This window comes from Colobus angolensis, unplaced genomic scaffold, assembly GCF_000951035.1.
Source record: "Colobus angolensis palliatus isolate OR3802 unplaced genomic scaffold, Cang.pa_1.0 Scaffold214, whole genome shotgun sequence".
Lineage (NCBI taxonomy): Eukaryota > Metazoa > Chordata > Mammalia > Primates > Cercopithecidae > Colobus > Colobus angolensis.
The window spans coordinates 591,134-615,980 of NW_012115311.1; the positions used below are offsets into that span (position 1 = coordinate 591,134).

General features: G+C 39.8%; 1 protein-coding gene across 1 annotated transcript in view; it reads left to right on the forward strand.

Annotated features, from left to right (window-relative positions):
* Positions 1-24,847, forward strand: part of VWA8 (von Willebrand factor A domain containing 8) — a 402,889-nt gene that overhangs the window by 367,533 nt on the left and 10,509 nt on the right. Inside the window, exons 41-43 of the mRNA XM_011943037.1 lie at positions 7,174-7,299; positions 10,265-10,423; positions 21,674-21,772. Coding sequence (XP_011798427.1) covers positions 7,174-7,299; positions 10,265-10,423; positions 21,674-21,772 — 384 coding nt within the window. The remainder of the gene's footprint in view (positions 1-7,173; positions 7,300-10,264; positions 10,424-21,673; positions 21,773-24,847) is intronic.

Sequence of the window (24,847 nt, forward strand, 5' to 3'; positions counted from 1 at the left end):
CTCCATCCAGTCCTAAATCTAAGTACTAATATGAACAAAAAACTTGAAAAGTTATCCAGAGGAAATAAAGAGGTAAAAACCATAAGAAAGCTACTTAGTAAAAACAAAGTAGAGAGCTGACATACAGAGCCCTGAGTCATCCCAACAAATAGAACAGTCCATGAAACATGGTAAGTGCTTAGTAAACATATGCTGAATGAACAAATGATATCCCATAGAAGAGGCCACTGAAAAATATTCATAAACAGTAACCAAAGTAGTAACAAAACCGCACCGACCTGAAGAAAGGCCTAAGTCTGTAAATCAAAAGGACTTTGCAAAGTACCATGCAGAATTAATCAAAGAGAGAAGCACCTCAACACAGCCTCATGGAATTTTAACATTTCAAAAATAAAGAAAATATCCTAAAAGCAGAGAAGCAGACAAAAAACAAGCTATTGTTAGAGAAAGAAAAATTAATCTTACATTAGTTGTCCCTAAAACCTTGAATGCCACGGGATAGAGGAACAAAGTCTGCAGGATTTTGAAGAGACAGTTCCTGTGACCCGCGAGTGCTGTGCACAGCCGAAGTACAAAGTGACAGATAGTTGCGGATATTCAGAGGCTTAAAATGTCTCTTAAGTAACCTTTTAAAAAATAACTTTGAAATAAATATATTTATTTGTATAAATAGTCAATTATGAGAGAAATAAAAATTCCTTAAGAATGGGAGCCTTGTGATATAAAAGGACCAGTAATGAGCATTAGAAGCAGTTCAGCACAAAATCACGTCTAAATAATTGTGGCAAATCTATTTTTTAAAAACTCAAATACCAAGAATCATTCTTTTTAAAGGTATACCATATTAAAAATTGTGAATTTAATAATAAATAAGGCCTAAATTCTCACATTATTTTTAAAACTAAACAAAAATCAAGAAGATTTTTGGTTAATTCTGTCGGTTTTGGTCAGTTAAATTGGCATAGAGGAGGAATAGAAGAGAGTAAAAGTATAACAATTGATGTTGCATATGGGAGAGGCAAATACCCTCATTCCTGAAAATCATTAGAGAAATATAAAGTTCCATCATGCTTTTTAAAGACTTAAAGTTAACCATGCTGGTTCTTTCTAATATAGTTCTTACAAATGACAACCTATTTTATAAAAATTCCTCTGATTGCTGTGTGAAGAGGGAACTGCGCAGGAAAAATCACTTTGGAAAACTTTTTCAAACTGAAGGAAGGAGACCAGTTAGGAGGCTGCTGCAGTGGTCTAGAGGAGAGAAAATGAGGACAGGACTAAGGCTAGGCATGGAGATGGTAAGAGATGGTCAGATACTGCCAGGAGTTGAGAGGATTTGCCCGTGGATTGGGTGTGGGTGAAAGGGAGTCAAAGGTGACTCCTCAGTGTGGGGCCTGAACAACTGGAAGAGTGGGGTTGCCTCTTGCCCTTCACTGAGATGGGAGAGGACTTAGAGAGAACAGGTTTTCTAGGGTGGAATCCAGGGTTGAGTTTTAAACTTGTTAAGTATAAGATTTCTGTTATGTTTGCACACCGAGATGTACACTTCCCAGCTCCTTTAAATTACAAAATATTTAATTCTTGAAGGAAAGACCTGAAATAATTTTAGTTCATAAAAAGTGACTATAGACAGTATAGTATAACTCAACATAATGATTTAGTTCCACATCAGCATCCAAGAATATATACTCTTCTAATGAGAATCACCATAGATGATCCACCATTTTCCCTGGCAATGAGATATTACTTCAAGAAACGGGAATCCCTTGGAATAAGGCACATATCTTCTCTTTTCTTTCACTATTTAGAGCACCTAGGAACCTACGCAGATATTTAGTAAAATATTTTTAATAGCTATGCCAGTATGTTGAGAACCACAAAATAAAATTTTGTGGTTTCCACTGATTAATAGTTTATTATCTTATAAATTCAATATAAAAGTTTTCCTTAATCCAGTAATTATTTGTTTGAGTTATACACATTTGTAGCATAAAAATATGTGTTGGTTGAGCATGAAGAGCTGTTAAAATAATGAGAACTAATGTTTAATAAGAGAATCGCTGTTCACAGATATCCTTTAACATCATTTACAGTTATTCATTCACCCAACAAATATTTCTTGATGATCTTTTGTAGGCTTTATTCTGTAGAATGTATACACTCTCTGTAAGAATTGCTACTTAAGTCTTTCTGTTCTCTTCATTAAACAAATTTGGAAGGACTAATATAAAATTGGCTTGATTATAGAGTTTGTAGGTTCAAAAAAAAAAAGTCTTGATTAATCATAACCCAAATAAGTAAAGACATAAGATTAATCAGAATGATTTCAGTGCTGAAATCATTAGACAAAGTGTCACAAACCACAAGATGATTGGTTTTTGTCAAGTTTATTTATTCTGTCTTTAGTGCTACAGGTGTGTGTGTGTGTGTGTATGTGTGTGTACGTACTTTCTGGTTAACCAACTATTTCCTGGAAAGTGAATTAACCAGAATACATCATTCTCTGAGTATTTCAGTGAGTTTAAGTATTCTTTATGTGAAAGTAATAAAATTCTATTTCTTTTTCAGAATATCTGTAACAGAAGTTTTACTAATGCACCCTCACTTTATATATAATGAATTTTCATTAGTGTGAACTTATGTATAATACAAAACAGATAGACATATTTACAGGGATACTTTACTTCATGCAATAGGAACACATAACAAAGAACATGTTTGGCCTTTTATTATAAACAAAAGTATATATTTAAATGCAGTAGGGACTTACTATTTCAAGAAGTATTTCCCTAAGTCTCATAAAATACAGAAGCCTTTATATACACAGTCCAAAACAGTAAATATTTTTATTCAGCCTTCAGTAACTTTCTAAAGAGCTCCCCCTCCAGCCCATTGCCCCCAAGAGCATTCATTCTGACAGGCCTCTTCCTGTTTTAAGTTTCCAAGTATTGTGGACTGGCTAGAGGATAGAAAATCAAATTTCTACCCATATTTGTGTGCAAGTTACGTACTTGAAAACTAATGAACAGTGCTACTATTATAAAAATGCCTTTGTGCCTAATAGTTTTGACTCAAAAGGTTGATACATATGTTTACTTCTCAAAAACAAAAACTACTGGTTCATGTTCCTAAAAATATCAATGACAAGCAGTACCAAAAGTAATTCATTTATCTGCAAATAAAAATAAAAATGAAGGAATATACTATACACCCAAAGAATGGCTAAAAAAATTTTTTTGAGCTGTCAATATAAAGTGTTGGTGAGGACAGAAGCAAATGAAACCCTTATACTCTGCTCACAAGAATGTAAATTGGGAAAAACACTTTGGAAAACTGTTTATCAGTACACACTAAAGCTGAACATATCCATACTCTATGACCCAGCCTTTCCACACAGTGAAATATGCACATACCTGCTCCAGAAGACATGTTCAGTTATGGTGGCATTATTCATAATAGCCCCAAACTGAAATCAACAGAATTGTAGAATGGGTAAATTGTGACAAAGTCATACAATGGAATACCATTGCAGCACAAAAGAGAATCAAGTCCTGCTACACACAACATGGGTAATTCACAGAGATGATGTTGAGCCACGCAAACCAGAAACAAAAGAGCATATATTGTATGATTTCATATTTATAAAGTCCAGAAACAGGCAAACTTAATTTATAGTAATAAAGGTCAGTATAGGGGTTACCTTTGGCAGGGAGAAGGTAGCATCCAGAACTGGGCACTGCGAGGCTTAGGCAGTGTGGATGATTAAGATTGTGTGTTTACTTTGTAAAGGTACATTCTTAAGATTTGTACACTTTATTACAAGTACTTAAACTTGAAAAGTTAAACCCCAGAAAGGAAGAAAAAGGTAGGAGATTTATTGGAAAAGGTGTATTCCTCTCCCTCACTCTCACTGCAAATTTTACCAAGTCCTTTTCTTTTATTGGCATATGTAATGGAAACAGTCTTCAAGCTATAATCATTATGGGAAAAGAAGCAATATCAGCACAAGAATATTAAGGCCTAAAAGTCCTGGATTCTTGCATGATGGTGAATGTAAACTGAGAGTTACATGTTTTGCTTAATTGCATTACATATCACAGAAAATTTAACAGCTTTCCTTGAATTTTTTGACAGGGCCTAATAGTCCTTCATGGTACTTGAATCAGTCTTCTCAGTTCTTCTAGTTTTAAGCATTCTGTGATCTATTTCATGAAATGTAGCAGTTTCTCCTTCTTTAATTGCGTGGCCTGGGACATGCAGTCCTCTAGGAATTTGTCTTCCCAACAAATTTAAACCCAAATTCCTCCCCCTGGGGGAATCTTGCTTTTGTAAATCTTATTGGAAGTGTAGTCGTTTCTGTAGCAAATAATCTTGCTTCACTTGTAGTGTATTTGCATCCAGTGCTCCATTTCTTTGTTCATTATTCTAATGTTCTATATAGTGTAATGTTTTTTAATTGTTTAAAATAATAATTAGGAATTTTAACTGAAGTCAAAAACAAACCTGAGCTATCAATGGAAATAATTCCGTGAGCTGATGCCTGCTATGCTCCGCAACATCATTTGTGTGTCCTCCAGCTACAGCAACCAGGTCACAATTAGTCCCTCTACCAGTCATCTTGACAAGTTTTTTCTGCCATCAACTATAAGGTATATTCTGGTTTTAGAAACACCAAAGTAAAGAGGACAGTGGAGTTATTAGTTAGAATTTTAGCATTTTTTATTTTCTCTATGGTAAGATGGTGGGGTTTAAATTTATTTTTGCTACAGTTGTGACCTGCATTAGAAATCACAAAAATAGCTCACATGCATAGTCCCTGCACTTTGGGAGGCTCAGGTGGGAGGATCGCCTGAAGCCAGGAGTTTGAGACCAACCTGGGCAATATAGCAAGATCTCCAACTCCACAAAAATTTAAAAACAAAAAATTAACCAGCTGTGGTTGTACATGCCTGTAGTCTCAGCTACTTAGGAGGTAAGATCACTACAGCCCAGGAGTTCAAGGGTGCAGTGAGCTATGATCATACCACTGTACTCCAGCCTGGGTGTCAGAGACAGACCTTGTCTCAAAAAAACAAAAATTACAAAAATGACAATCTGTAGCCATTGCAGTGGCTCTTTACATGGTAAAAGCATCACTGGTTAATAAAACCATGTAGCAGCTAATGGGACTGGGTAGGGAGTCCTTGGGGTCATTGCCTTGTCAATGTATTTAGGAAAACTTGGAAAATCAATGCTTCATGATGACAGTGGCCCAGCCAATAAGTAACATGTTATACAATGTCATTCCAGTTCTAATCCTGCATTTCTTTTAAACCCGGCTCAAGAATCCAAGTTCCATGCCACTTTAATGGCTGCTAACCACTGCCACCATGTTCTCTTTTACTTTCTGCAGTGCTGGTTTTCCCACTCTAGACTAGTCTGTGAGAGTCTGTCCTCATCTATGAAAGCCATTAGAACCCAGTGCTCTGCAGCTTGGTACCTCCAAGAGTTGTAGAATGTAAAGACTGAAGGTACACCGATGGTCATCCACAATAGCATTTCCCAGGATGAATTATCTGGGAAGCCTGAGGATTATCCACACCAGAGAACAGAAATGTTAGGAAAGAAGAGATAAGAGCTAAGTTCCAATCACTGGTGAAGTGAGGGGTTCTGAAAAGGACTGTGCTGTGTGGTTAAGCTTGCCTGTCTGATTCATGGATAGACCAGTAGGAAGGGGGATTCTAGAAGACTGTGCACATTCCTTCCTGTTGCCACCCATAACTGGGTATCTGATCAAGTTTTACATGATAGCAGTGCTCCAGAGTGACCCATTTTCCTGAGAGATCATGGGATTCTTGCCAAGAACATAATCTGGAAAGAACATTCTCCCAAGGGTCGCATGCCTGGTAGTTCTTAGAAGTAACCACCCACCAGAATTAATAATCTGTATGCTGGTGATATTTGCATTAATATATGGGTATTCCAAAATGGTAATTTTGCCCCTGTGTCCAGCAAGGGTATCAGGAACAAGAAAACAATACATACTTTAATACCCAGAGTTATATTGTGTGGCGCTTCTTTGTGTAATGTGGCTTTCTTAGTGGCTTTGTATTTCCAATGACAGTGCTATCACATAGCCACCTCCCATGAAACACTGATGGAAGCATGCTTAACTTAAAGTGGACTTTGTTGTCCACGTTAGCATTTCATCCACTAGCGATAAATAATAGTACCAGCTAACATAGCTCACCAGGCCCTTTCTTAGCTGATTCCAAGTAAGATTTTATTAATCTTTACAATAGCTTACTAAAGTAGAGACTAGTGTTATATTCATTTTAGAGATGAAGAAACAGAGATGCAGACAGGTCAAGTAATTTGCCTCAGATCAGATACTGAACAGTGGTGAAAGAACAGTTAGAACCAGGCGGACGCTGGAACACATAATCTTAACTACTACTTTAGTTTGCATACATAAAAACATCTTAGCTATTCTTCCCACTCGTTAATGTAAATATAGCCATTGGCTGTAATAAGCATATGCCTTGATTGGAATACTATAATTCTTTATCAGTTTACTACCGTAAAATTAGCCAACTGGCATAATTGTAAGTTATTGTGGCAAAGTATTATGTAGAAAAACGTGTAGAAAAGTAATGCAGAAGATTTCTGAAGATAGATAACCAGAAAGATTTGTGGGGTACAAATGTTCACATACTATTGTTTTCAGCTATTTCCATTTGCACACTAAATCACAGAGAACTTGAGTAACAAACTCTTTTCCACAAGGTAGAATTCTGAAGGTCATGTTTTCTCTGGGCTTGCAGACAGTGTTAACAAGTTCAAGCTGATTATTTTAAGTAATAAACTTTTGAGAAGCACTGTGACAGAAAATCCATAAGAAATGCATCCCTATTATTTTATTTTCAGATATTGAACATCTCTCCAGGGACTCATTTGCATACCACCTTTCATTCGTTTTATTGTTCCATATGTTGAAATAATTAAAACAGACAAAGGGCATTTCTTTGTCAGGAGAGCAGAAACCAGTTCATTTATACGACTGTGTTCATGCAGAACCGTCACTTACTGGAAAGATCCCAGGTGTGTTTCCTGTTATTCATGCACAAAGTGTGTCAGAGACCCTGCAGAACTAATTAAAATAAGGCTTTGTGTGTGTGTGTGTGTGTTTTGTAGGCTAAAGGTAAAGAAAGACAGTGGCTAAGACATCAAGCTACTGGGGAACTAGATGACGCCAAGATCATCGATGGGCTGACTGGAGAAAAAGCCATCTACAAACGTCGGGGTGACCTGGAGCCGCAAGTAAGTCATGGTGAACTGCTAGCCTCAGCTCTGCATAGTCTAGCCCTCTTTACAGAAGCTTGCTTTCTTGGGTCATGTCAAAATATCACAAACCCTGAATATGGCAACCAAGGAAAGCATTATGTGGGAAAAAAAAAAAATGAAGAAGAAAAACTCCATAAATTTTATACCATTTATCATTCAACTCAAGGTCCCAGCAAGAAACATAAGGCATGCTCAAATTAGGTAATTTAAGAAACAATCAATACAAAGACTATTTACAAAAATAAGGGTGGGGTTTAGGAAAATCAAAAATAAACAGTGCAGTAACCCAGGGATAGCAATAGCGGGGATCTAACTCACCCTGAGGCCTAAAAGGACAGAATGAGAGAGCAGTTCCTGGAACCTGGAAAAGGTGGTTGATGGAGTGGTGGCCTTCAGCAGAAGGGGAGCCAGTCCATGGGTGACGGCAGAGAGGGGGCCAAGGGAACAAATACCCCACCCTCACCCCCTGACCTCCACCAGTACCTCCCAAGAGTAGAACCCACTGGAAGTCAGCAGCCAGGAAGCCGGCTGATGTGGTTGTAGGGGCCAAGGGAAAATTTCCCCTTCACCCTCTGAAGGTTCTCTGAAAATCACCTCACAAAAGGCACATTAATAGGAGAAGAGGCATACAAATGTATTAATGTGCACTGGGGTGAAACCCAGGGTGAGTCCCCCTCCACACAGTGAGGTACAGATGCTTATGTACCCTTCTTCTTAAGGGAAAAGGAGATGGAGAAGTGTAGAGAAGTGTAGATGATTTTACGGGGACAGTAAATGGTTTTAGGGCAATTCAGTGAGCTTGAAGGACACACAGTGGCCTGGGACAGTCTTTTGGGCCCACAGAGCAATGGTGTGTGACAGAAGTCTGTCCAGGTGTGTTGACAGGCTTCAGCCTTTCTTCCTGTGATACGAGTTCAGTTGATGAAAACTCAGGGAAGGGCCCAGAGTAATCGTTTTCTTCTTGGGAGCTCTGAACTTTAGACAGTTGAAGAAACTTCAGAGAACAACTTATCCGGTGCTTTGTGGGGAGAGAGAGGAAGGTCAGAGAGACCTTGATGCTGCCTCTTCAGTTCAGCATGTCCAAGCACCATATTTAGAGGGTATCGATTTCTGAGCCCCAACACGGGTTGTCCATACAGATCAACTCCCGGGACACAGAGCAGGTGCCCTGGAGGGGAAACTGAAGACACCCAGTGTGTCCATTCAGCCTAGAGAAACCTTCGAGTGAAAACAATAAAACAACCTTGGTGATTTTCTACTGTTCTCTTACTTTAAATATCAGTGTCCATCATATAACTGAAAAAAATATATAGAAAATAAGAAAGTCTCCCTTAAGTAACTATAATTGTAGTATGTAAAGTTTTAGACAGCCATAAATTTAAAATATTTGCAATGTAATAGCAAAACAAAATGGTGACAGGATGAAATATTGAGTCTCTTGGTGAGCTCTGTGATCTCTTGTATTCCTGAGTAACCAGAATTGCTGAGTAGCCACTGAGAGCTGGGGGTGCAGGGACTGGTAGGGGGAAGGGAGAGTCACTCCTTTTAAATATTTATTTAGAGAGGATCTGGTGGTGATTTGGGGAGTTCTTATTTCTGTGTCATTGGTATGAGTCAACAGCTGCTTTCTTTACTGAATCATTGTGGTCAACAATTGTGTTTGGATGCATCTGAAATTGTGAGTAGTCATGGAAGCATATGTGTAAGTGTCCTTAATTTGGGCAGACTCAACAAGTTTTTAAGAAATATGTTGAATTTGCCTCAAACCATTACACTCTCAATACCCACCGTGTTTTCTTGAAATTACTAACTCTGCTCATTATTTTTTATACATGTCAGCAAATATTTAATAACAGAATAATCTGGAATTTTTCTTCTTCTTTTTTTTTTTTTTTTCTAGAGACAGGGTCTTGCTCTGTTGCCCAGGCTTTAGTGCAGTGGTACAATCATAGCTCACTACGGCCTCAAACTGTTGGGCTCAAGTGCTCCTCTCAGCTTACCCAGCTGAGTAGCTGGGAATACAGGCACATAGCACCACCCTAGCTGATTTGTGTGTCTTTTGTAGAGATGAGTTCTTGCTGTGTTGCCCAGGCTGCTATTGAACCTCTGGCCAAGCAGTTCTCCCACCTTGGCCTCCCAGAGCACTGGAATTACAGGCATGAGCCCCTGCACGCAGCCTTCTTCTTTTTTCTTGTCAGCAAAACTAACAAACTTTTTTTTAAATCTGCAAATTGGCAGTTGTGGGTCTAAAATCAAACTTAATCTTGTAATCTTAATGGACAGTTGTTTCTAGATAGCAATTTGATGCCACTTTTATGCTTTCAAACTGCCAAGAAAAGCAAAGCACTAATTCAGTAATGTGGAAGGAAGAGAAGATGTGTGGCTTACTAAACACAGAAGTCGTTTTTAAAATCTTTTCATTAATTTCCTTGCCAGACCCCCATCACATAACTTTGTTTTAGGAACCTGACATTATTTGTGGCCTATGTGGAGAGTGATTTTCAGGTCACTACCCGACACGTACAAGTAAAATTGATATGGGCTTCCCTCCAAAATAACACAGACTCTTGCTAGAGTTACTGACTCTGAGGCATGAAGTGAAAATGACATGTCATTCCAGATTATTAAGTCACCATATTATTTTTAAGGCATCAACCTAAATAAGTCAACTTTACTAGAGTGAGCTTTGAAAGGACTATATTCCAAAGGAAAATATTTTCCATGTGGCCCCAACCATTAGCACAAGTCTGAAATTCTGTTTACTGCAATACAACCCATAGATACCTTGCTACCTGCTAGGACAGCCTTGTGCAGGGCTGAGCCTATGGCTGGTCTGCCCATCTTGGGGCTGGCACACCAGGGCTTCTATGAGATCCCCAAGACAGCCACCAGGGGAAGTTTGCCAGTTCACAAATGGCTTTTCTGTTATTCCTTCCCTCAGCTTGGCAGCCCACAACAGAAACCCAAGCGTCTGCGCCTGGTGGTGGATGTGTCTGGTAGCATGTACCGTTTCAACAGAATGGATGGCCGGCTCGAGCGCACAATGGAGGCTGTGTGTATGGTCATGGAAGCCTTCGAGAACTATGAGGAGAAGTTCAAGGTAATGACATGAACTAAGAATAATGAGAGGCATCATTGACCACGATGATGGATAGGTAGATTCAAACTCCATCCAGAGTGAATGAAAATCTTCATCCTCTCACCAGCTCTTTCATCAGTGCAGAGAAAGTGAAGCTTTTGTTTTATCTGAAGGAGTAATTGTAAAATAATGGCATAATTTAAAAGACTGATTACTACAGAAGAAATGCTGCAGCCATGATGTTAGAAAAAAATGAGCTGCTTAGAAGCAAAAGTCTGTTCCCAGACTCCTCAGAGTCTCCTGTCCTTATCCCAGTTCCCCATACCCACCCACTCTTGCCCCATCACTAGCCAAGCAGCCTTCCAAAGTTGGAGTCTACCCTGAAAGCTTCACTATCACGTTCCATTTCCATGTGGGCAAGGGTTATACAGTCACTGGTGTCTCCCCAGCTAACAATGACGATGATTATCCCAGGAGAAAAGCAGCCTTCCATTTCAACTATTTCCATTTTGGTGTTCTTAGTTTGCGCTACACCCTCCATTTCAGAAGTCTGAGCATGGAGAAGGGATCCCCAGTGCTGCCGTGTTACTGCTTGATATGAGCCTATTAATCCTCTCTTAATCAGCCGCAGAGAGCACCTGCACTTCTGGCCCTTACCAGAGCAAACAACCTTGAATTCAGTCACCTGCCATGTAATTATTATCAAAAGTTCAATCAGGAGAAATGCTGTATGTGCAGACATGCGTGAAGGACACACAGTCCGTAGACAGACTAGATTTCATTACAGATCAAACATGTCCTTCAGAAATGGGGGATCTTAGATTGCTATTAGACTTGACAGCACACATGCACCTCAGGATTGCTTCCCTGAGTTGTATCTCTGTGTTATGAGGTACGCAACAAGAAACAGATTGATGAAACCCATCACTTCATTTACTTTAGGCCTATTATTAAGGATACTGCCCCCCTGAATTTCCCAGGGCCCCTTGTGTGAAGCTCTACATGAGGAATTCCTTTTAGAATTAAGTGGAAGAAGGGCAGCTTCAGCTAATGAATGCTGTGGGTTGCGGGACTCTGTCCAAGTACAGGACATGAATACAAATAAAACATGGACCTTCACCGTGGGGAGCAGCTTTGTTTCCCTTGAAGAACTGAAATGTGTCTCCCCTTGTGATTAGTGAAAGCCATGGAGCCGCTTAAGATTCCCTCTTGGTTTTGGTTGCCAGGAAGCTCAGAGCCAAAATCAAAGACTAGCTATGACAACTTTGTTATGTCTCGTGGCTTGCAGACCGGTGTTCAGCTTTTTCCTTTTCTTCACCCTTGCTCCCTTCAGATATAAGTTTTCCTTGATTTTTTTTATGCTTTGTGTGTTTATAGAAAGTGTTTATTTTAAAATATTTTAGGTCCTTTCTAGTATGAGATAGATTATAGCTCTTAAATCACTTGGACCATTGATGACTAAAGAATAGTTAGACATCTATTGTATCAGCATAAATACCCATATCATACCTAATGTTTTAAAACCTTTGAGTGCTGCCAATATTTGGATCAGTCCATTTTCCTGTTTTATGGATCTTGAATTTCAGTGTTCCTCAGCTCTCTTTGAGCTACAGGGAGGTTTGGTTTTGTTTTGTTTTGTTTTGTTTTGTTAGATAGCATCTCGCTCTGTCACCCGGGCTGGAGTGCAATGGCGCGATCTCGGCTCACTGCAACCCCTGCCTCCCGGGTTCAAGCGATTCTTCTGCTTCAGCCTCCTGAGTAGCTGGGATTACATGTGCCCACCACCATGCCCGGCTAATTTTTGTATCTTTAGCAGAGACAGGGCTTCACCATGTTGGTCAGGCTGATCTCAAACTCCTGACCTCACGATCTGCCCATCTCAGCCTCCCAAAGTGCTGGGATTACAGGTGTGAGCCACTGCGCCTGGCCCTACAGGGAGATTTTAAACCAATGTAGACCATAGCAAATATACCATTAAAATTGGCAGATTCGTAGTTAGCTTGAATAAAATCTCCTGTTAGAAATAGGATGTCTACATTTTTGAGAGCAGAACTGCTCTGACGTGTGAAACTACCTCTCCCAAGTTTTTAGAAAGAAAATTCATTAGGAATTAACCAACAAATTGGTTGACACAGCTCCCTCCCCAGGACTGGGTAAAGGACGAGACAGGGAAGAAGGTGGCAAAGCCACTGGTGTTCAGGGAGGCGTTCTGATACCTCCAGGGAGGTGGTATGATTGTCACACAGCAGGCTGAGTATTTCATTGCATGTCATGCAGCCGAGTATATAGAAAGATCTCCATTTATTCAGTTCTCACTTATAAAAGTGTATAATATGGAAGAACTATTAATGAAACGAGACTTACCACACACACAAAAGGAACAATATCAAGGAAATGAGCATTTCACAAGATGTTGTTTCATTTGTTTCATTGACAGTTACAAACCAAACTGTTGCCATATGACCAGCTGGATGTCAGTTAAATTCGGTGAAATTACAGACATTACCTGAGCACTTCCTAAGAGTAGACACTCTGCTGGGTAGCCCAGTGAGGGAGATGATGAAAACTACTCACTCTGATAGAAGGTTCAGTGAGCAGTGTGTGAGCAGAGCATTCTTCTTCACACATGCCTCTGTGGGTATCATCCCTAAAACAGTGTTTTGCTAATATGCTCTTCAGTTGCCACAGTAGCGTAAAGAATTTCCTCAGCCTTTATCAGCACAACCACAGATATATTGAGAAGACAACCATATTAACATCTGACTGAAAAATCCAAGTGAAATTGCAGCAAGACACCAAGATAAAATCAGTTTTTCAGGCCTTAAAGTCATTGTTTATGCCATTAAATTCTTAACAAGAAGCACATTAATGGTTTTAGTTCCATCGCATTCACTACAGTTACATTAGAGCCTCATTTAAGACCATAGAAAGTCTTAAGAAACCAGTGTATTAAAATCTTTCCAACCAAAGGAAGAGACCTTAAAACATCACAAAACAGGCTCTTTGAGCCTCTGTCAGAAAAATTGATACCTGGGTGAGTGTCTGGAGGGACAAGGTGGACCCAGCAAGGCATATGAGTCCTGTTCCTGCAAACTCCTGATCGTGTCCACAGACTTTAGAACTGGAATCACCTCGGAGGCCATTTACTCCACTGTCCTCATTCCACAGACGCAGGTGAATTTTCCCTGCAGTCAGAAGGCTAGCAGGAGAAGGTAGCGTAGAGCCCAGGACTCTTATTTGTTTTCCCTTTTTTTGTTTGGTTTCACTTTTAAACTTTCTCCTTTAGTTCCCAACTTTTTAATTTGAGAAATTTTAAACCTACAAAAAGGTTGAAAGAAAAGTAAAACCCCTGTGCCCTCAGTTAGGTTCACTAATTGTTACTGTTTTGCCTCACTTGCTGTGTTTCTCTCCAAATATTTACAGTACTCTCTCTACTCCCTCCCCCAAATCATTTGAAAGTAAATTATAAGCCGCATGATGCTTTTCCTCTAAATGCTTCATTATATCTCCTAAGAGTAAGGACATTCTCTAATACAACTTCAATACCATTATCATGCCTAAGAAAATTATCAGTAATCCCATACTGTCTTATCATATCCAACTCAAATTCAATTTTATCATTTGTCCCAAAAGTATCTTTTATAATTGTCCCCTCTCCCTGCTGTCCAGCTAGGAGCCAAAGTTCACACCTTACTTTGCCTCTTTTAGTCTGGAACAGCCACTTCCCTACCACAGCATTTTTTTGCTTTTCATGACAGTCACTCTCATGACCCTCTCATGAGGGTCAGGCCAGTTGTCTTATAGATTCTTTTTTTTTTTTTTTTTTTTTTTTTTGAGACAGAGGCTTGCTCTGTCGCCCAGGCTGGAGTGTAGTGGCGTGATCTCGGCTCACTGCAGCCTCCACCTCCCAGGTTCAAGTGATTTTTCTGCCTCAGCCTCCTGAGTAGCTGGGACTATAGGCGCGTGCCACCTTGCCCAGCTAATTTTCGTATTTTTGGTAGAGACAGTGGTTTCACCATATTGGCCAGGCTGGTCTCAAACTCCTGACCTCATGTTCCGCCCACCTTGGCCTCCCAAAGTGCTGCGATTATAGGCGTGAGCCACCGTGCCCAGCCCTAGACGGTTTCTTATACTGGATTTTCTGGTTGCTTTCTCATGGTGCCATTTAACTTGTCCCAATATCCCCTGTATTTTCAAAACTCCTAACAGGCCTTCTCTCCATATGGGACTTTGTATCATCTTCCTACCAGCCCTGCCAACGTGTCTGAGATCTAAGTACCCACAAGCCACCCAATCTCTGCTAGGGCTCCCCAGGCCAACGTGCAGGGCAGGAAGGAGGTAGGATGGAGCTCCTTACATTCTATAAGAGTTATTTCTATTTATAATTACAGTTGTCCCTTGGTATCTATGAGGGATTGGATCCACGATCCCTCTCAGATACTAAAACCTGTGGATGCTGAAATCTTCCAGTTGGCCTTCCTCTCCATGGGCTCCACATCTACATATACAAAGGGCTGACTATAAATGTTTGGGGATATATGGGTGATTGGTGCACACAGCACAAAGTTTAAGAGGTATAAAAGGAGGAAGAGTGAAGAGTGAGCCACTGCCTGTGCCCTCTCAGCTCCCAGCTCCTCTCTCCAGTACAACCACTATTAGTGGAATTACCAGTCTCTTCTCAGAGATATTTGATGTACATACATTCAGTGCCTGTGTACCATGCATTCTGTTCTGTATCCTTATGTTATATGATCATATTCAACTGAATACTTCCATTTTCTTATTTGTGAAAGGTATAAAGGGAATAGGAATAACTAACAAAAGAATTTAATGTACTCAGAAAATAGAAAATTATGCATGAACAAAAGACAGTTTGAGGAGCTCCTAGAGAAAAATGTATATTCCATAGCCCAGAATGGCATCACACATGGGGTCATTAGGAATTCAGCAGTGTGATCCGAGACTCCCCAGCCCCAGTTCCAGACAGCTCTTAATGTTGTCTTCCTGCAGTTTTCCCTCCATTGTAAAGGTGTCTAGTCGGTATTTGCTTTGAAACCTTCAGAAGCCGCTGGCCTGGTCTGTGATCCGGGCTCTCCCCATCTCTCTTGGCGTCTGCTTTGTGTTTTGCTTGGCTTGAGTGCAGCTCCTGAGCCGTGGGTCATTACAGTCTAGGTCCCGGAGGCTCATCTGGAGTCAGCCTCCATTTTTTATTCCACATTATCATGACCTGTGCCAAACCACAAGGACCCTAGAGCAAGAATTACTGAGGAGGAAAGGTAATTCAGTGGCAAGACACATCTCTAAGCCGTTTGGAGTGTTTGAAGTTTCTCATGATTGCTCTACCAACCGAATTCAGCTGTTCCTGGGTGTAGCCTTCACAGTAGGTCACTGAAAACTAGCACTTCATTTGCTTATAATCAGCATAAGCTCCTCTACTCTTGTAGTCAGCCTCATTCTTGGTGTTCACGCAGTGCTTCAAATTCAAGTGAAAAGTAGAATCGTACTGTTTGTGTTAACTGTTGTCTTTTCATCAAGCAGCATTTTTTTTCCTTAACCTTCATTCCAATTTGTTCCTCATGCTTTCTCCAAGCCCCTGGGAATGTTTTCACTGTAGTCTTGAAATAGACCTCCTTTTCAAAGGCTCTTAATGGCTTAATTTTTTTTTTCAAAGTACTCAATAATACCAAAGTTAGGTAACTATTTCTCCACTAAGCACTCAAATAGTGGGTCTGGAAAAGAGATGTATTTCATTATTCAGAAGTTGTACTTTGGGGGAAAAAAAAAAAAAGGAAACTCAAACTTATTGTTTCTGTGAAGGCATATAAACCATATTCTAGGGCAGTGGTTTTCTAACAGCGTAACAAGAACCTTTGAAGGATTGGGGGTGGATGGGGGCAGTGAGTAGGCAGCACTTTTTGCCCCATCCCCCTCCATCCCCAGTTCAACTACAACAATTTCGCATGTATAGGTAGTGCATGATGTTTCATCAGCTGGGCTTTTGTGCAGTATTTCATCTGAAGGAAGGGTTCCACTTCTAGCAAACTTTTAAAGGAAAGGAAGAATTAGAAAGCCATTGTGTGAGGGATTATGTACTGGATTATTTCTCACAGGCTCTGAGGGCTTTCTTGCTGGAAAAGGTGCCACTGACCCTCGGATTTAAGTGACTCACTCCTCCCTTGACAGAAGTAAACAAGGCATTAGTTCCTAAAACTTGAAGCAAGCTTTTTCATCACAATTCTTAAACATACCATTAAGTTTATATAGAATTTGGGAGCGTAGGAATGGCCTTGGAAATTATTTTCAGCAACCTTTTTTCTTTTTACAGAAGAGAAAACAAAGATTCAAAGAGGTGCAATGCTTTGCCCTAGGTCACACAGTTACAGTGCAAAGCCAGCACTTCTGACTTCCGCTTCAGGCCTCTTAGTTGGTGTTTCATCCCCCTTTCTTATAGCCATTTTATTTCCGTTCAATTTGGTTTTTTTAAACTGTAATTCAGGAGCAAGTGCATCATTTATGTAAGGTACTCTGTCTTCTCCTACCCTTGGCACCCATCCAAGGGAGGTATAATAGACAAACTTTTCTCAAAGATACCTTGGTCAGAAAGGTTGAGTTAACGCCCAGGAGGAAATGGAAACGTATGACTCACAAATCAGCAGCTGCCAGGGAAATTTCTTCTGTCAAGAACTTAATTCAGTATCTGCAATTAACCTCTTTCCAGTACCTCAGGAGTGTTTCACAGGTTTAGAAATGGAGACCAGTCATTTTATCAGTTTAGGCTGTGAATAAATTCTTACTGCTACATGGAGATTGGACCAAAGGAGGTTGTACATACTTTTCTGAGTCCATTCCAACAAGCATTCAGAATTGATTCAATTGTGCATGTAGAAATTGGCCAACCCAACCATTCAAAAACTTAAGTAGAGATGGGAGGGGAGAGTAGCTGGGGAAGTAGTTATTTCTCTGTAGTAAAAACACTGGGCCGGGCACAGTGGCTTATGCCTATAATCCCAGCACTTTGGGAAGCCAGGGCGGGTTTATTGCTTGAGCCCAGGAGTTCAAAACCAGCGTGTGCAATGTAGCGAGACCCTGTCTCTACAAAAAAAAAAAAAAAAAATACAAAAATTAGCCAGGTGTGGCAGCGTATGCCTGTGGTCCCAGCTACTTGGGAGGCTGAAATTAGAGGATTGATTGAGCCTGGGAGGTTGAGGCTGCAGTGAGCTGTGATCGCACCAGTGCATTCCAGCCTGGGCAATGAGCAAGACCCTGTCTCCAAAGAAAACCAAAAGATGAAAACAAACAAGCAAAATGGATTTAGTGTCAGAAAACCTGGGGTTTAACCAACACTAGATCTATGACCTTAAGAAAGTCTGTTAGTCTCTCTAAGAATCAATTTCTGCATTTGTGACATAAGGATAACACTTACCCCAAAGCTTGTAGAGAAAATAAAAATGAGATGAGATATATGGAAGCCCTTTGTAAACTGTAACAAACAGTAAAGTCAGTAAGTGTATTGTCCTATCCTTTCAATGACCCTGGGAGGTGCTAAGACAGATATTACCCCGTGTTGTCAGAGAGGTTAAGTGATTTACAAGCATACAGTGTTAGAGACTTTCTAAGCCATCATTGTTTACAAGGTAGAAACAAGGTTTAGAGAGGTTACGTGATTTTCTCTAAGTCAAAAAGCTTGTTAACGTCAGAGCCAAGTCTAGAATCCTTGACCTTTCAAGACATTATTCTTTTCACGTTGACTTACATGATATGAAGAAAGGTTAGCCAGCTAATGCTATAGGTTATTAGCTAACGAACACTAGGGTTCCGCTGGCATTTCTCTTGACTTTAGTGGCACCATCTGAGAATGGTGTATTTGTATTTCTAGAAGGACATGAGAAATTTACACCTAGTAGTTTTAATAAATAGCCTTAGATGATTGTCTCATACCTACTTACAATGTGGCTGCATAATAAAGCATAGCCTCTCCTAAAGCCAGCAAATGGCTGTTTGTCCTATAGACATTTACACATAAATCTTATTCATAAAATCGCTAATAGCACTTTGTCCTAAGCATTCTAAACATTATAAATCATCATTCTTATTTGATGATAAACCACATCTTTGACCAAAATTTCAGCATTTGTTTTTATTTGTTATACTTTTCTCTAAATGAACACTTCCAAAAGAAAATATAGCCAAGGAGCATTTAAACAGATTTCTAAAGCAAAAAAGTATTTAAATTTGTCCTCTGCAGTTGAGGCTTTTCTTTACTACTGTGGCTTAATATTTACGTTAAATGCTAAACGTGAGACTGCACAGGGTTTTCAGGGATGCTCTGAAAAGTAGAGAAATCATGATCATAAAAATTTTGAGCTCAGAAAAAATTCTGATCTAAATGTTAGGCGGCTTGATAATGACAGTGAGGATCTTGTTTATTGACTCCTGTGGCTCCTCCATGGAAGCAGGCTCAAGGCCCCATCAAGTTGGATTTCACGATCATCGCCGAAACCAGATCGGGTGAATGGCAGATTTAGGAGTTAGAGAATGGAAATGAATGAGAGTAGGCATCTTTTCCATTAACTCACACAATTTTGAGGATTAGGAAATCACTGTTTGTAAACCATGTTGGAATCCTTGGATAGCAGATAATAGATAATTTTGATGGAGAAGTATTGCTGGTAATGGAAGCTTAACATAATCTGCAGTAACGCCAGGGAATGGTCCACATTTGGATGTACTTTAGATTCTTCCCAAGCATTTTATTGACTTTGGGCACAGAATAATCCTCAAACCCATCTGGAAGATGAGAAACCAGGGCCTGCAAACTATTTTATAAGCTCCGTCCTGTCGCTTAGGTGTCTTCTCATACCTTTGCGGTACTCACCAGGCACAGACAAAGGCTGGTCTTTCTGCGAGTAGCACTTTCCTTACCACAAATAAAGAAGAGATGAGAAAGAAAAAGGAAGGGAAAAAAAGAAGAAAGAAAGGGAAGAAGGAAGAAAAAGAAGCATACAACCCACCTTTCTTTGTCTCATTTGCCTAGAAAAGTATAGTATATTTTTTTCTCCTGGGCATATATTTAAATGGTAGATAGATATATCAGTCACTCAATCAAATGATAGATGGATGGTTGCTAAAATATTTCTGAAGGTTTTAATCAGCTCTCATCTTGTTTTAATAAAGCCCAGCTAAAAACTGTATTTGTTGACTGCTCTTTGACCAGTTACATTGACCCTGTGACAGACCATATGATCAAAGATTTCTATAGTCTCATTCACTGTCATCTAATTAGAAAGAACTCTAGCCATCAGTTAAAAGGGAGGGAAGAGTCAAACACATTCATAGCCCTCTTACCTCAGACCAGTGTAAGAAACCTAGTTCCTATGTCAGGGAACCGATCTTATTTCTTCATGTGTAAGATCCTGTTTAACAGATTACTTCACCAGCCCATAATGAAAGCAACCTGCCTGGCACCTTCTCAGAACTTTCCACTCTTGACTACAAACAGTTCCTGCCATGACCATTGTCAAATCAGTCAGGGCCTCCCTGGAGTGTGCTTGCACGGAAGGATTATGCAAGCTCTCTCCATATCTGTGCCAATCCTACCACTGAACCCATGGATGACCTTAGTCAAGCCTATGCTGAAGCCAGAAATTTCCTATCCTGAGCAATTTCTAACAGCTGAGTTGCTTTTAGTTTCAGTTTTTATTTGGTACCTTTTCACTCTCTTGATAGCAAACTATACTAAGAATGATTTTTTTTCTTATATGGAATGTGTTACATCATTAGAAATCATTTATTGTCAACCTTTTTAATGCATTGGTAAATTTCCTTCACTATTCTTTTATATTTAAACCAGGCACAGAATAATCTCCCACCATCTCACCCCCACCCATGGCCCCACTCTGGCCCTCTTCTGACCATGGCCCTCACATGAGACGAGGTGTCTATGGGGCCAAAGGGCCTTTAAAGCCTGTTTCTAGATCATGCTCCTGGTACCTGGGATCCGCAACTATCCTCATCAAATGACCCCAAGCCGACTTTCAGGTCCTGCGTGGGCCTCTTTCCTAAGTCCATCTTCCTAGGACAGACTGGCCAATTGTGTGAGCACCCCAAGGTCTGAGAGGTGGACAAGGGGTAACTGTTGGTTATGATGGAGTGATGGAGTGTGGATGTGAGCACTGGGTGTCCACACACATGCATTTGAGGTACCTTATGGGATGGGACAGAGCCAGCTTTGAAAAGAGAAGGGCATGGGCTATGGGCCAGGGGCCAGTACAGCCGCTGTGACCGTGTTCTAGCACAGAACTTCCAGGAACCCAAGTATTTGAAATTTGGCCCTGGCTTTCCAGGTTATTATAATGTATATTTTATCAAAGTAGGAGGACAGAACGTATTTTATTTAACAGTTGGTAGCTTGATGTATAGCTTTTACATATTTAGACATACATGGGCCTCCATTTATTCCCTCCTGGGGATAACTGTTAGGTCCTCCCCCAGCCACATCTCTCTCCTAGGGCACAAGTTCAGCTATCTATCATGGGACTCATCTTCCCCAGGAAACCCTTCTTCTCACTTCCTATTTTTGCATAATAAAAATTTCAACCAAACTTTTTCTCTTTCTTTCCATTTAGAACACAGCAGTTTCAGTGATGTTATGGATTGTTGTTTGTCAGCTAGCATGGCCTAACCACCATTTATCCCATGATTGCCAAGGGGGGAAAATGCATTCCAGCTTCAAACAGCTTATTTGTAGAAGAATGTAGCCCACATGCAAGGGGAAAGCTTCTTATTGCCCCAACTTGATTACAAACTCTCTTACAGCATTTGTGCAATAAACATGCTAGGCACCTCTTAGATTCTAGAAATTCAAAGAGAAATAAGCTGTGGCCTCACCTTCAAATAACTCACCATTTTAAAAGGAGCATACATGAAAAGAAATAACCTCATTGCTCTACAACACCTAGAGTATGTGCAACTCAAAGTTGGAGGGAACTACCTCACCCCAATTATGGTTTATCTCAGACCCCAGAATTTTTTTCCAGACCCTGTGAAAGGCTTGCATCTGACTCCCCACTCTAGCCTTTCTCAGTAGACAGGAGTTTCTCATATACATAGTGAGACTAGGGAATTAAACACACATCTGTCTCCCTGCATTTCTTTATGGCCATATGTTGAGCAACTTTGGACAATAACAGTTGAAAGAGTTGAACATTAAAGATCTAATGACTGTTCTTTTATGGAAAAAAGTTTATAACTTTCTGGTTCTCTTGCATGTAGTATGACATCGTTGGACACTCTGGAGATGGTTACAACATTGGCCTGGTTCCAATTCACAAAATCCCCAAGGACAATAAGCAAAGACTAGAAATTCTGAAGGTAAATGTATTTTATTGCCTCTGTATTATGAAAGCTTCTATCAAATTAGGTAAAGACTAAAAAGATTCATTGAAGAAGCAGTAGATATACAGCAAAGAAAAAAACTGTTTCACAAACATTCAAGCGTTGAACTGAGAAAACACCCATCATGCCTAAAATCCTTTTCTCCACCATATAAAATTTAAAATTTGTTCCCTACATATTTTTAGGGCACTTGGTATTAGATTGGGATCCTACAACCTGGGCTCCCTTATATGTCCTATACGGCTCTTCTCAGGCCCTACATGTGCAGTAGAAGGAAAAGAATGACCCCTTTTAAAATTTGTTTATTTCAATAGTTTTTGGGGTACAGGTGGTTTTTGGTTATATGGACGAGTTCTTTAGTGGTGAATTTTGAGATAGTGTACCTGTCACCCGAGCAGTGTACTCTGTACCCTGGATGTAGTCTTTTATCCCTCGCCTCGCTGAGAACCTCCCCAACCTTAGTCCCCAGAGTCCATTAGGTCACTCTTATGTCTTTGTGTCCTCATAGCTTAGCTCCCACCTGTAAGTGAGAACAGACAGTATTTGGTTTTCCATTCCTGAGTTACTTCACTTAGAATAATGGCCTCCAGCTCCATCCAAATTGCTGCAAATGCCATTATTTTATTCAGTTTTATGGCTGAGTAGTATTCCATGGTGTATATATACCACATTTTCTTTATCACTCATTGGTTGACAGACACTTAGGTTGGTTCCATATCATTGCAATTGCTAATTGTGCTGCTATAAACATGTGTGTGCCTGTGTCTTTTTCATATTAATATCATGACTTCTTTTCCTTTGGGTAGATACCCATTAATGGGATTGCCAGATTGAATGGTAGACCTGCTTTGATTCTTTTAAGGCCTCTCCATACTGTTTTCCACAGTGGTTGTACTAATTTACATTCCCACCAGCAGTGTAAATGTTCGCTTTTCACCACATCCAACCAACATCTATTAATTTTTGACCTTTTAATTTTGGCCATTCTTGCAGGTGTAAGATACCACCGTATCTCATTATGGTTTTAATTTGCATTTCCCTGATTATTAGTGATATTGAACATTTTTTCATGTTTGTTATCTGTTTGTATACCTTCTTTTGAGAAATGACTGTTCACATCCTCTGCCGATTTTTTGATGGGATTATTTGTTTTTTTCTGGCTGATTAGTTTGAGTTCCTCATAGATTCTGGATACTAGTATTTTGTCAGATACATAGTTTGTGAAGATTTTCTCCCACTCTGTGGGTTGTCTGTTTAATCTGCTGATTATTTATTTTGCTGTGCGAAGGTTTTTAGTTTAATTAGGTCCCATTTATTAATTTCTGTTTTTGTTGCATTTGCTTTTGGGGTCTTAGTCATGAATTGTTTGCCTAAGCCAATGTCCAGAAGAGTTTTCCCAGTGTTATCTTCTAACATTTTTATGGTTTCAGGTCTAAGATTTAAGTCTTTGATTCATCTTGAGTTGATTTTGTATAAGTTGATTTGTATGAGAGGTGGTTGTACTAATTTACATTCCCACCAGCAGTGTTTCATTCTTCTGCATGTGGCTTGCCACCTTTCCCAGCAACATTTATTGAATAGGGTGTCCTTTCCTCAATTTATGTTTTTGTATGCTTTGTCAAAGATCAATTGACTGTAAGTATTTGGCTTTATTTCTGGGTTCTCTATTCTGTCTCATTGGTCTACGTGCCTATTTTTATACCAGTACCATGCTGTTTTGATAACTGTAGCCTTAGTATAATTTAAAGCCCTGTAATGTGATGCCTCCAGATTTGTTGCTTTTTTGCTTAGTATTGCTTTGGCTATCTGGGCTCTTTTTTGGTTCCACATGAATTTTAGGATTGTTTTTTCTAGTTCTTTGAAAAACAATGATGGTATTTTGATGGGAATTACACTGAACCTGTTGGTTGCTTTGGGCAGTGTGGTCATTTTCACAATATTGCTTCTCCTCATCGATGAACATTGGATGTGTTTCCATTTGTTTGTGTCATCTGTGATTTCTTTCATCAGTGTTTTGTAGTTTTTCTTGTAGAGCTCTTTTACTTCCTTGGTTAAGTATATTCCTAGGGTTTTGTGTGTGTGCAACTATTGTAAAAGAGATTGAGTTCTTGACTTGATTCTCAGCTTGGTCATTGTTGGCATATAGCAGTGTTACTGATTTGTGTATATTGATTTTGTAGCCTGAGACTTTACTGAATTCATTTATCAGATGTTAGGGTCTTCTAGATATACAATCATATCACTGGTGAGCAGAATGACCGCTTTTAGAGTGCTCTCTGTCCCCAGTTTTATGTATAATTGATTTCACACAATTAAGCCTGCAATAGAAAAGTACATATCACGATTATAAGTAAATTTCCTCCATCGTTATTGATATGAATACAATGTTTTTAGTATTATAACTTTGTTTATTGGAAACTCAACTCATTCCTTATTTTCCTCCTGTGTCATCTGCATCCTCCAATGTGATACCAAGTTTAATATTTTCTTATGTTTTCTCACTTTAAGTGGAAGCTTGCATTTTAAAACTAAGTGCCCACTGTGATAGTTTTGGAATGATTCCTATATCTAATGAAATTCTAAGCCAGATACAAATATCACTGTATACTGTTGTCACTCAAATATGCAAATTAAATAGAACTAACTTAGAACGTGGGTAATAATTGATATGTATGTGTCCCGTCCTGCAGGACAGTTGAACGGACCCTGAAGGGGGGAGTGGGAATGGAGGAGACAAGAAAACAAGAGAAATGGAGACAAGACAAATAGCCTGATCAAGTCTCTTTTAATGGTGGCAGTGCAATGCCTTATATAGGCTGGCAGGGGAAGAGGTTGGGCCAGGGCGGTGATAGGGGGCTGGGTTTTCTCAAATTACAATCGCGCATGCGCCGTTAATTGGTATTTTTCCTGGGCACGGAATTGCGCCTGCGCTGTAGGCTGCCTATCTTCCTGGGCGCGAAAAAGGTTGGCGCGCGCGGGAAAAGTTTTGGCGCGCGCGGGAAAAGTTGTTAATGAAGAACCCGGAAATACGCCATCTTGTCTCTGATGATA